At 33.0% G+C, this 13,788-nt stretch overlaps 1 protein-coding gene across 6 annotated transcripts in view; it reads right to left on the minus strand.

Moving 5' to 3' along the window:
• Positions 1-4,280: 4,280 nt before the first annotated feature.
• The window catches only part of KCNQ (KCNQ potassium channel), a 46,271-nt gene continuing 36,763 nt past the window's right edge, over positions 4,281-13,788 (minus strand). For all 6 annotated transcript variants that reach the window (XM_087409708.1, XM_087409702.1, XM_087409695.1 and 3 more), the window contains one exon: positions 4,281-12,915. In XM_087409708.1, coding sequence (XP_087265834.1) covers positions 12,814-12,915 — 102 coding nt within the window. In that variant the 3' untranslated portion in view covers positions 4,281-12,813. The remainder of the gene's footprint in view (positions 12,916-13,788) is intronic.

Genomic DNA, 13,788 nt, shown 5'->3' on the forward strand with positions numbered 1-13,788 from the left:
ACACACATACGTACGACGTATACACGGTGTCGCGCAATTGATGACTATAATTAAAATAACAGATGCCTTGTCTTTCAGATAATAATCAACCTTTCCTTAATGGAAATGTTAAACAAGATGTATATTTATATAATTCGAACAAGCAAACTAAAACAGTTTGACATTAATAATTGAATTTCTGTGCAAATTTCTGATTCAAATGATTGTTGGAAACATTTTTCACTTAATTTTGTTATGAGATACGCTAGTCCATTAGCAGTTTGTACTAACAATCGAAGAGAAAGTTAATTTAATTAAGTTATTAAGAGACACCCTATATGTGTATGCACTAGCCGGACACATAACAAGCACAGCATCCACCGGTTAGTCCCTCCGGAGTGCGTACAGCCACCCATTCATGCATACGGCCATTCATATGTCGGTCCGGCTTACCTTGAAAGCTTTTTATCATCGATGTATTCGTGCGATGCACTCACACGCATACGCATTTACACGCGTGCCTGCATTCGCGTGTTCGTGAAAAAATTACTCGCGTTCTTCGCGGAGACGATTGTCACAAGCACAATTGGCAAAATCGAAAAATTCACTGATTAATTTGCGCTTATATTTTTTTTTTTAAAATCTTCCTTTTTATCGCGATTTTAACATATGAAATTTGCATCCTGTATATTTGATATTTTACATGAAATTATATTTGATTTATCAATCATTTGTACGCTTTAAAATAACAAAATATATATATTCAGCAAAAAGAAATCATGCAAAATTAAAATTTCCACCGCAATTATTAATTGCAAAACAAAAGGGGAGGGAGAAACAGAGCGGCTCATTGCTTCGTCGTCATCGTTGGTCGTTCGTATTGGGAGAGTCAGTCAGACACAATGTCTGCAAGTTTCCTAATACGGGCACGGACGCAATGTATGCTGAAAAAAAAAAAAAAAAAAAAAAAAAAAGAATTTTGGCAAGCGCGCGGAGAAGCCTGGGAAGGATATAGTTAGACTCGATGCCATGCAAACATTTAATAACGGCATACAATGAAATTAATTGCAAATTGAATTTAGGAAAGAATAATTACGTTCGTTTGCGAATGCGCTTAAAAATATATATTTCACAATCAGTACAATTTGAACCTCCACTTGAGGTTCGTATCGAATTTCGGTTTTATTTTTTGCTCTCCTGCGCGCCTACGCGCTCTATCTCCTCTTACACGTGACTTCAAGTTTCCTAATATAGAGAGCCGCGGCATATGCTTCGATGAAAAAAGACGATGTTGTTAACCACTGAGCGTCCAGCAAACTGGTTGCCATCTCGTATCCGGAAAAGACAGGCGAACTACGGGTGTAATGTTAAAATCGCGAGGACACTGGCAATCTTCGAAGAAAACGCTAATACCTCGAGGAAAGAAAATTCATTCAAATATGTTGGTATTACAAGTATTATCTCTGTGAAAAATTCATTACTTTGCTGCAAGGAGAAAAAATATGATAATCTTAGAAAAATAAACTTTATATCTAAGAAATGATTCCTTTTCAAAGATATTGTGTGGTACTGTCATATGATTTCTGTTAACGCCACAATGTCTATGGACATTGTTTGGAATAAACACATCTTATTTACTTCTTCTCACCGTGCTTTAGATCTAAAGATAACGCACTTTTTATAATAACATTGCAGACTTAATCTCTGCCAAGCTCTGCTCTTTTTTTTGGGTCCTTTGTTAATGTAAGAGATACTTTTCTGCGAGCAAGAAAAAACGATTGATAACTAAAAAGATTAAGAATGACGGAAAGATCCCGTTTCTTATCGGTTTACAATTTTTTTTATGTAAAGGATTAAAAATTGCGACTGCTGTAAAGCGCGAGGTGAGTAAACAGGATCGAGTAGAGTTTCTGTCGTTTCTAGAGGAGCCAGTTAAAGCGAAGGAAGACAGGTTCGCGGTGGTCTACGGACAGGTTTGTTCGCGAAAAACTTCAATTTGTCTCGCGCGGGTCTGTATCGCGCCAGGATTTGCTTGCATCGGATAATACACGCTGCGTACAATAAACTTGTACACGATGAGAATTATATTTCATGGAACAATCATTAGAACAACTGAGACAAGTACTTGATTCCCCTCGTATAGGAATTATCCACTTAAGGAGTAATTGCGCAATTGGAATAATTAATGACATTCCTATTCGTTCATTGCCTTCTATTCGACCGCAGGTAAAGCGGTTCTTTCATCAGACGTGCAATTTCGCGCAAGAACGACTTCATGAATGAACCGCGACGCGATTCCGGCAAGATCTTCTCTTTCTTTCCCGTTTTACCGCCATTTATCTTGCACAGACTGGACAATGCAGACGGAATACTCGATTGTTTCTAAGCAAACCGTGACCGTTTTCAGTGTCAGAGATAAAAAGGAACGCCACCGGAAATCATTATTCTCAATGGAAATAATTCAAAGAAAATTGAAATGTTACTTATGTGTAAAACAACTAACAACTATCCGTGATAATGCGCGCACATTTAAATATTAAAATAAGCACGATTTTTTGGAATACTTTTACTAAAAATGAAAAAATTATCTTAAATTAGTTGAAGAAATCATGATTAAAAACATTGGACTGTTTTGAGTTGTATATTCTGTATATACATCTGATGAAAAAACAAAAAATATATTTCTAATTTTAATGTCTAGATTTTATGGCTACATTTATCAAAACTATAGCAACTCAATGTTAAGAAATAAAAAACGTAAACACGAAATGTTCGAAATATCTTAAAGTCCATTAAATGTTTGAACATGAAATCCGAATCGAATGAAAACATCCAATATTAATTTAATATCGTGAATCTGATCGGTCTCGATATATTTTTATTGAATTGTGCTTGGCAGCAGCTGGGTCCAAATTTCTTATCCACCGTCGACAGCTGTGACGAAAACGAAAAATCTGATTTGGAATGGACGAGAAAAGAACCCGCAAGCGCAAAAGGGCGGCGCGTTGGAAGGATGAAAGATAAAAGAGAGGGAAGAGAGATCGCGAGTGGACGAGCAGTTGACCGGATGTTAGACGTAAGAAACGCATAACTATCCACATGGTGGAAGGAACTCAGCTGTACTCTTGAACATACATTTCTAATTAGAAATGAGAACGTGATCATATGCCATCATGTTATACTGCGGTTATATGAATTAGCCATTATGTCATTATTATTTTACTTTTTTTGTTTTTAATTATATTTACTTACAATGTAATAATATAATAAATTCAGTTCTATTTTTTGTTATAATAAAAATTTAATTTTCCACTTTAATCCCCTACAACACAAAATTGCATAAAAAACTTGCAGCAACATTGTTACAGCAATATTGCAGAGATTTTGCAGCGATATTGCTGCAAATTCTGTGCTGTATGGGATATTACCGTTTTCTGTCTTGAGAAGCGATAAAAAAATATATATTTCCGAATTTTTTTGATGACCATTTTTACATGTTTCTATTCGAGTACTCATTTTGGTCTCTCGAACTGTCTCACTTCAAAATTACCGCGATTATCAAGTGTTTGAATAATTAAATGTTTAAAATTCAAAATTGGACTTTTTCGATTTATTTATTTAAAACAACAATTTTATTCCTCTTGAAACGCAAAAAGAAAGAGGAAAAATATTGAATATATGTCCTTCTCTTTTACATGATTTTGTTAAAATTATCATTTTTTTTTTATTTATCCAACTCTTTATTAGGGAGTCTGGGACGTATCTGTATTTTGGATGAAATCTGTTCACTGGCGCCTTTAAACGTGCACATTGAACTACGTAGTTATGGATACTTCCAGCGGGTAAGGCACTGTATCCACAGTCTTCGATTTTACTTCATATTATGTACGATTGTTTCGTTCTATTTCAATATTTACAAAGTGTAATTGCGTAACAAATTTATTATAAAAAAAATAAAAAATTATCAATCAATTTAATGGCATGAAAAATAAATAAAATTATTAAGTAATCGAGTATGCAAAATTAATTTCTTTATACGTCAAGATAAATTCAACATAGTATTTTACGCTTTCCGCATAGTTTTCAAAGTATATAAAATGAAGTAATATATAGACTGAATTATCATCGTATTTTAGTAACTAATGCGATCATAATTAAACTTATTTCGCGAGTGTTGAGTGCAACAGAGCATTCCGAAGAAAGAAGGATGAGAAAAACTTGAAAAATTGGATAATACAAGTAAACTAAATTTATAAAATAAAATGGGATGTTAAACTGGGATGTTAAAAGACAATCAAATATTTTCAAGAGAATAGATAGATATGATATATTCAACTTTTACTAATATTTGATAATAATAATAATTATGTATATCTTTATACTTATAATTAGATAATGCTGTCGCAAATGTACAATATTTGACAGATCGGATATTACGCGCGATTCTTAAAAATATTATCAGCATTTATCTACATGCGTGTACGCATCTTGTTTCATATTATACATATACATATAGATTTAGGTACGCCTATGTACGTATACGCCTATGCGTGTATACAGTACAATGTATGACACATTTAGTCCATTCAGATACTTGCATCACCTATAAATCATTTCATTGCGTTTCTGTTATACATTTTTACATACGTTTCTACTCGTGTAGAAACGTGTCCGTCGATGTCGCATGAATGGGCTATTGTAATGTACAATGGTATATAAGTTCGCCTAAATCTAAAACTGTCGTAGACTCTTGAGAGCGCACTACCCATATTCACAATTGGAAGGACACTTGCAAAACATTTTTGCCACAGAAAGTTGTACGCGTATATATATTATCAGAGCCATCATAATCTCATCCGTTGTTGCATTGCGCGCTGATGTCTCACATGTTATTTTTGGACGCGTGATATTTTTGTAATGTTAAAAAAAGAAGAAAAATCGATATAGTATTGCAAATCTTACATCGAAGAAGGTAATTTATAAAAAAGTGCATTGCAGTCGAAATCACTGAAGTGATAAGTTAACAAGTCTCAGTGATAATGTTCACAAAATATTATCTATCTTTCGTTAATCCTCGCACATTGGAAATTGAATCAGATTTTAATCTGTTTTTTTTTTATTTAAGATTGAGAAACATGATTAAGAAATATTTGGAAATCGTTAATACTTTTCTTATTTATATTAGTTATGATAAGTATTATTGTTAATTACTTTTTTAAGTGATTCCAAAATAAATTTTATTAAAAGATAAGTTTATTAAAAAACACCAGAGTTTTTACTTGCAAAATTCAAAGAGCATCAAAAAAATATAGTGGATCAAGATCGACTCATTTTCGCCATTATCTATTTTTGCTGTAAGGACGATTAATAAAACAATATATGCAAGATTTTCATATAGTTACAAGAGTTGCTATTGATTGTGTCGGATATTAATCTAATTGTAAAAATATTATAACATATGGGACTCTGTCGCATACATTTTTCTTTTAATATTTTGTATTTAGGTACATCATGATATACATCTTGCGCCAGCATTAATGTTATGAGAATACGTATTAAATGTTAAAGAGAGTATTATTCTTTCTGTTTCTCATTCATTTCTCAGACAGAAAATTGATTGTTGTATTGAAGGATTTTACAAGCGCATAGGAAGCCTGCAAGTGCAAATTAATTTTTAATTTTTAAATTTCCAAGAAAGAAGGAAAATATTGTATTAGTCTTAATCGATGTTATCATTTAAATTCTTAATTGTATATAATATGTGCAATCGTCTTCATTTTTACAAGTATTTACATACGCGATTATTGTATCTACATACAGTGTTACGTTATTTTTAATAAATTTTGTTAATAAAATAAGCAAACAATATATTTTTTGTTTTTAATCATTTAAATTAAAAAAAAAAAGATCCATTGCGGATTTTACATTCAGAATACTACATAAATATCGAAAAAGAAGTTTACTAGCGATGTTGTATATTCATATTTTAAGTAATAAATCATGTAATAAGTTTTGTCAGTTATTGAACAGCAAATACGAGAATATTGAATTTTATTTGGAGATAATTTTGATGGATATTTACAAATTATTATGCTACCAAAATGGTATAATAGATTTATTGTGTGTGCAATAATAGAATGCACTTGTCAGCAAAGAATTATTTTTATTCAATAGCAAATTTATCTTCTTAAGTAAAAATTAAGAATTTAAGAATAAATCATGAATGTTAATCTCATACTGAATTTATTTATTAAGCAAGTCGTTAATGTTGCAAATTTGAAAATTTGATCGTTACTGCGCGAAGAGTTTCTATACATTTAGAATGGATGCATACAAAAGTGAGTGGGTAACGCGTTCTCATTATTTCGTTGCGAAATTTTCAGAGGCTTTTTACAATAAGCAATTAGTAATAAATCAGAATTAGAAGCTAGAAATTAACCAATCATAGTCGATTATTTTTTTTCAACTGTGATTGATCAGTTCCTATTGGACTTCCAATTTATTACTAATCAGTGACGGATTAACGCATAAGCAAACAAGGTACTTGCTTAGAGCGACAAATTTGAGGGGGCGGCAAATTTTTCAAAACAGATAATTTTCACACAGTTGAGATAAATTTTTAATTTGTTTAATCTAACTCTTTTTACACGAATTACACCAAGCATATTTCATCAGAATTTTATCGATATTTTAAATATACAATTAAAAATGTATTATATATTTATATTACTTATTAAGGATTATTGAATGTTTTTACCAGCTAATGGGGGGGGGAGGAGTGTAAATCATTTTTTTAATGCATTTTCTTTTTTATCAAATTTATAAATTAATGAAGCCACCTGGGGGCGGCTAGATGTTGCTGGTTAGGGGCGGCAAAATGCTTAATCCGTCACTGTTACTAATGGCTTATTGTAAAAAGCCTCCAAGACAATTTTGAGAGTGACTTTAGATTGCCATTCGCAAAAGAAACGCGTCGCACACTTCCAAATAACTTCTTGCGCAAACCGCTCATACATATAGTACCATAGGTACTGTATTCTTTAGAAATCAGCATATCCTCCGCGCGCGAGAGAATTATATTTTATTAAATATAGAAGCTTAAACTAAATACCTTAATAACCAATAACAATATCTTACAATACTCGAGTTGTAACGCTATCGTTATTTATCTGTATGTTATTCGCATTCGAATCGCAGGAAAGTAAAAGAAAAAATTTCGTCTGAAATGAAGAAGTGCGCATCGCACGTGTGGACGAGAATTCGACGTTGTCGTCCTGCGTACGAGAGCGTGTACGATTTATCTTCACTGTAGTTATTCCGCTTAAATCGCTAAATTCTATATAATATGTATGGTGAATATACACGAGATTGTAAATTCTAATTGTCAAAAGCACGATCGCGCTCTACAGATTATATTATGGATCATTCTTATGTCTAATATCGGCGTAATGATGGCCGGGCTCGATTAGAAGGAGGCATAGAAAATTGTATACAATAGACAGAACTTCGGCTACAGAACTTCAGATATACGGTCCCACTTTTTACACGTTTATACGATCTAGCATCGGCAGGCTGGGCGTCTACGTGTAAAACGTCAATTTTCAATAAACTACGCATAGAATATCCGAAGTATTTCTAACACGTTTTTTTTCTCCGATTATATTATAGCCTAAGCTAAGAAACGACGATTATTATTTTATTCTTCGCCCATTCACGGATTTTATTAACCGAGAGCTTGCCAAAATAGTGCAGTTTCAAACGTGTGCCGAGTCTTTTATTTTATGCATTAATAGGTTTCCCGATAATTGTCGCAAAATCATAGCATAGATATTTTACACGTAGAAGAATAAGTATGTAGATATCCAGCGCTGATTAGCGGAACTCGAGAGGAAAAAATCCGTGAGAATATTTCATCAAAAAAGAAAGGAGTACAACGAAGATGATGTATCTCCTAAATTCATTTTTGCCCTAGCGTATACTAATATGTAGGCACATGATCCACGAAAACGCGCGCGTTTAGAAAAGATTCGCCGATCGTTCAGATCCGTTCGCTATCGTTTCGAACTCTAAACGAGGTTTGCAGAAGTTAGCGGTGCTGCTTTATATGTTTTATTTATACCATTAAGCGCAATGTGTGTGTGTGTGTGTGTGTGTGTGTGTGTGTGTGTGTGTCGACTGAATTAGACTAATCCGTTGGACGTCGGCGATAAGAGAATATATCGACCTGTCGGTTTAAACTAGAGCGGAGGTATCTGAAGTTTTTTTTTACTGAAGTTTTACAAAGTTTTTCACTGAAGTTTTTAGGCAGAAGGAGAGAAGCGATCCCTCGGACACGATTTTCTAACTTTCCACTAGAGTAGATTGCGTGTTATCACATTTTAAGCCACGAGAGAGTAATGAACTTCTCGTTCGACCATATAACTCTCTACGTTATTACTAATTCAATGCTGATATTCGTGTTAATTAAATTTATTGTAAGAAAAGAGAGCTTATTTATACGCGATAAATCTAATTTGTCGCCTCAAACAATTTCTACATACGTATATCTCTACTAAACCCGATTGTGTGTACACGATTTGCGTATATTTTTTATTATATATAATGTATACATGCGTTTAATGATAAAAATTATATTACATACTTTTTTTGGCCGATTCACTACTTGCATTTTGAGATCCTTTAGAGTATATATTTTACGATATAATATTTATAGATATCTATTTGTTTCTACAATTATATATTCCCTTTCAATTATTTTTCAATAATAAATTATCACAATTTCCGAAGAAGAAAGGATACAATTAATGTCTTTGGTCAATCATAATTCACACAATCATATTTAAATAAATCACAAAAATTTTTAAAAAGGCAAAAGCTTTAATTATAACTTTCATAAAATAAAAAATTAATAATCTTCCTCTAAGTTTAAAATAAAAAATAAAATACTTAATTAATATATTTGAGCATCTTCAACAAAAATATATTTTATACAAAGTGATTAGAGAGTTATTGCTATTACAACTGGAAAGAGAGAGAGACATTCTGCGCGCGCGCGCGCATACAAAAATAAATCTGAAAAATATAATTTTATAAAAAAAAAAGTTTGTCTACATTTTCTATTTATACATACATCATCGTTTTCCCAGTTGTATGAGCAACAACGAACCCAGCACAATAATATTGCCGGAATGATAATTTTATATAATAAAATAATTATGTGCTTAGAGCGCGAGGTCATTGAATATCACCGATCTCTCTACATATCTATAAACGGAATTCATCAACTTATTTTACTTCGTTGACTAAATTTATTATACATTAAGAATGTCTTTCAGTAAGTCACAAAAGGAAATTTGATTTTTATATAGCGCCATATTAATGACGTTTATTGATTGTCTCTACTTCTATAATAATAATCTCTATCTACTCATGATTGTATAGTATCTCTAAATTTCGTTTATCGTGCACGTGCTTTTTTTCTTGGTACTCGCCAGATCTTTTTAAACTCGCGCTGTGCAAAGAATTCCCCATTATCTATTTAAGCCGTTTAAAAAGATGAACTTGTGACGAAGAATGAAAACGGAAATTGAGAAGCTTACAACTCTACGAGATTCGAAGATGACAAGATTGAAACTACTCGACATGCTTATAACAATTGTCAGATAAATGAAAAATTCTTCGTCGCGCTGCACCATCACGTACCTCGAGAGTTATACATTGCCGTGATCTGTATAATTTATCATTTATGATTTATACGTTATCGTAATTTTATTACTCGATCGTGTTAAAGTGGAGTAAGTTAAGTGAGAGGCACCGTAGAGTGTGCTCGTACGCACATATAGGCTAAAGCGTGTTTTACAGAGTATTTTGTTTACGTTCTTCCAGTGCACTTTCTTCATATATTTCGATGAAATACACACTTATAATAAACTGATAGTCAAGCCACTCATCGCGGGATTCAGTTCGTAAAAAATGATCGGGTTGCACAGAACGCCATGTAAAATTGTCAAAAGTGTGCTCATTATTTAATGGTATTATCAAAATCGGAGGGTATTCATTATGCTTGTCGAAAACTAGAAGTCAGCAACGCGTGATTTGGTCGAGAAAAGAGAAAGTTTAAAAATATTGTTTATTTTTTAAGAGATACCTGTTCCCGAGGATAATCGTTAAATTTCATTTTCTCAAACTACTGACTCTTGACTACCATTTTATCATAATCGATAGAGGTTGTGCTTGATTCAAGAACAATTGAGCATTTGACGTACGAATAAACAATAAATTATTTTATACAATTCTTATGTACACATATATATATGTATATTCAACATGAAAAAATACGAAGAAAATTGGTACGATACAAAAAAATATTACGGTATAAAAAATAAGTGTAGAGACCTGCAGTTGTAACTTTGTTCATGCGCGTAAAACGAAGTAGACACACAATACATGTAATATCGAGTGTGCTCGATCGGCGATATATGTATATAGACCGCTGATGCAACGAATTGATCGGCTCGAATCAAGCACCACATCCATTGCAGCAGTAAAGTGTGGTGTTTTGGTTCACGAGAAAGTCTTGTAAAATGTGTATAATTTTGGACCCTACACCTATATATATATATATAATATATATTTATATTTATATATGTATGTATAATGTATATATATATATAATGTATATGTATACATATAATATGTCTCTCTGTGTGATTAAAAATACTCTTAGAAGCCGCTTAATTTAAGAAAGTTGCTAAATCTATCTTCACTGTGTGTGTATATATATATATATATATATATATATATATACACACACACAATAATATGTATATAAGAAATGATAGATATATAAAGTGCGATAGATCCGCCTGGTAAAGAACGATTTTCCACCCACGAAAGACTGACCGATATAATCGATCGATCCAAAACTGCGAATCGCGAGGCGACACGAATCCACCTATCTGAACTTATTAATGTTGTATTGCTCGTCTCATTTAGATCTAATTTTGGCAGTCGGGAAATCATAAGAACTGTGACTATCCTTCAATGTATAGTTCAATCGTACTTTCTCGAATCGTTCGATTAATCTAATTTAATGAAAAGTTGTTAGATTGCTCGTCTAATTGCCTGTTTCGAACATTATAAATTAACTTCAATCTCGATTCAACTTACTCTACATTTTTTTCTAGTTTTAAAAATTAGGAAAAGAAGGAAATTAAATTGAACCGAGATTAAAATTAATCTACATTAGAGGAAACGGCTATGAAAGTTCCGCGCCGCATCGCAATCCGCGGCTTTGATCCTAAATAAGAAAGTTTTGTAACGTTGCAAGTCGCGCGCGGGATTCAAGATCGTAATGCACCGTCTCCGATCTTAAAATATTCCCTAAGTAACGTACGTACAAAATATAAATTGTATTTGTATACAAGAATGACACGTCTCCACACGATATATACACTTCCTTTTCACTCATCATTTCTTCTCATGGCGTAAGCCTTAATAATTAAATTTGTTTAAAATATTTTTCGCAGAACTCGCGCGTGTATCGAAGACTAATATTACAGATATATATTGCATATCGCGAATTCTCTAGTACGGAGCATCTAAATTCTACGTAGATGTATTGCTCTTCAGGAACAAGCGCTGTAGGCAAGTGCGATCGGGAAATGTCATAAAAAAAAGAAAAGAAGATGGAAAATTCGTACATGCGTATTTGAAGCGGGCTTATATCTCGAAATATCTATATTTGTGCTAGGCCAAAGAATTAAATCGAGATACGAATCGAGAGAGCTCGCGCTCGCGGAATCGAAACTGGAAACACTCCGCGAGCCACGGTTCTCTATTTTTGCGGGACTTCCATGTCGGGAATTGAAAACAAAATGGAACCACAATTCAAAATTGTAAACCCTGTAGAACCGTTGGAATCGCTTTGGGACCGATAAGTGGTTCCACCGCTTGACGGTCAGCCGATCGGCAGAACGATCGACAGTCTACGAGTTTAATTAAAATTTGTTCTAGGAAGTTCAAGGTTGCTTATTGTTTCTCCTTATTACTTCTAATTGGCCCGAGTGATGTTCCCATTGGCGTTTACCCATTCTTTCGGCGAACTGAAAAGGTGGAACAGAATCGAGATTTTTTTTTTTTGTTCTTTTTGACAAAATCAATTTTTATATCGTTATTGAATAATATATTTCTTCGCCCTCTTTCTTTGATAATCGCACGATTACCTCGTGATACTTTCGTTTCCGTTTAAAGAAATATCATCATGCGTACAGCAACCGCAATCTACGGTTTCTATACCTTAGCTCAGCGCCTGATTCGTTCATCATTAATTCGATTATCCATCCTGTGCGTTTGACTTCGTCGTTTGCGTTTACACTTGAGGACTCCTCTCAGCCTCAATTCTGACGTATTTCAACGTATTACTCCGAAGAAGATATCGTTCTCCCCCTAATGACATGATAGCGATGGCAGTGATGACGACGATCATAATTCCATCGAGTTATAAGATCGAGAATAAGCAAAGAATGAACCTCTGTGGCCACGATGGAATTACAAAGATCGCCAGAGTTGCCAATACTAATAGCGATCTCTTCGATGTCACAGTCTTCCGATTGTAGTCTCTCGAGAATCAAATGGAATCGAATAGCGTTCGCTATAATATTTGTACTTTCCAGACATGCTCGGGACAGCATTATCGAGCGCGTGCCATCTCCCTTGTTAAGAGCCCTCGCTGAACATATTTGGCGTCACTGTAGTTATAGTAACGCGAGGCAGGATCCGTGGTATCGCGGGTAATCGTAAAACTGATTGCACGAGTTCACCGGGGGCTCTCTGTTACACATCATCCTCTATACTCCGCAGGGGTATCTGCTGCTTCTGCGCTACCGCATTTAACACATGCACCAACTGATCCAGCTTTTTGTCCATCACAGATAGCTGCAAACAGAAAATTTCATACCGATAGTTCATTCGAAAGTTCACGTCGAAAGAAAATTTACGCTTCGATTTATGCGAAATGTCTATTAAAAAATAATGAAAAAAATCTTTGACTTCCAGATATTTTTATTCAGGCAAATCAGAACGTTTTAAGATACAAATTTGAAATAAATTTAATTATTATCTAATCATAAGAGAAAGAATTTTTCATGTCTTCTCATCTATCATAGAGATATCATTAGGAAAGAAGAGAGGCAATTCCTTCAAAGAAAGAAGAATTGCAATCCCTCCACCGAAATTTTTGTGTTTTTTCATTTTTTATCACAAAAAAATACAACTTAATTTTTAACTCAGAGTAAATTTTTTGTTGTCATTATAATGTTTTTCTTTCTAATACAAATATTTTTCTCCCTATTCAACATTATTTCAACTATAAAATAAAAAATAATTTAATTAAAATAGTAAATAATTTCTGGAACTTCTGTTAGTTGTAATAGAATCCGATATATGTATAAAGAAAATTATCGCAAGGTTTTTAAATAAAAAAAAGAAAATATGTGCTAAGATATTAATGAGTACTTCATTTACAAGTACATATTTCGTTTTTAATAATTATATTTTGCCTATAATTTCTTAAAAAAAAAAAGTAAAGGTTATGATTTACAAAATTTACCTTCTCATTCAAAATCAGAAGAAGAAGACATACAAAGTTCTAAAGTATTCAAAAACAATTCATTCGGCGCAACAAATTTCTATTTATATATATAATAACAAAATTGATAAATCCTCATCTCCCTCCCCCTTACAACTCAAAAAAAGAATTCTGAATATATCTATTTTCAACACATAATTGTGGAGAAAAATTACGAATTA

Source organism: Acromyrmex echinatior, chromosome 1, assembly GCF_024713525.1.
Source record: "Acromyrmex echinatior isolate Ae372 chromosome 1, ASM2471352v2, whole genome shotgun sequence".
NCBI classification, from domain to species: Eukaryota; Metazoa; Arthropoda; class Insecta; order Hymenoptera; family Formicidae; genus Acromyrmex; species Acromyrmex echinatior.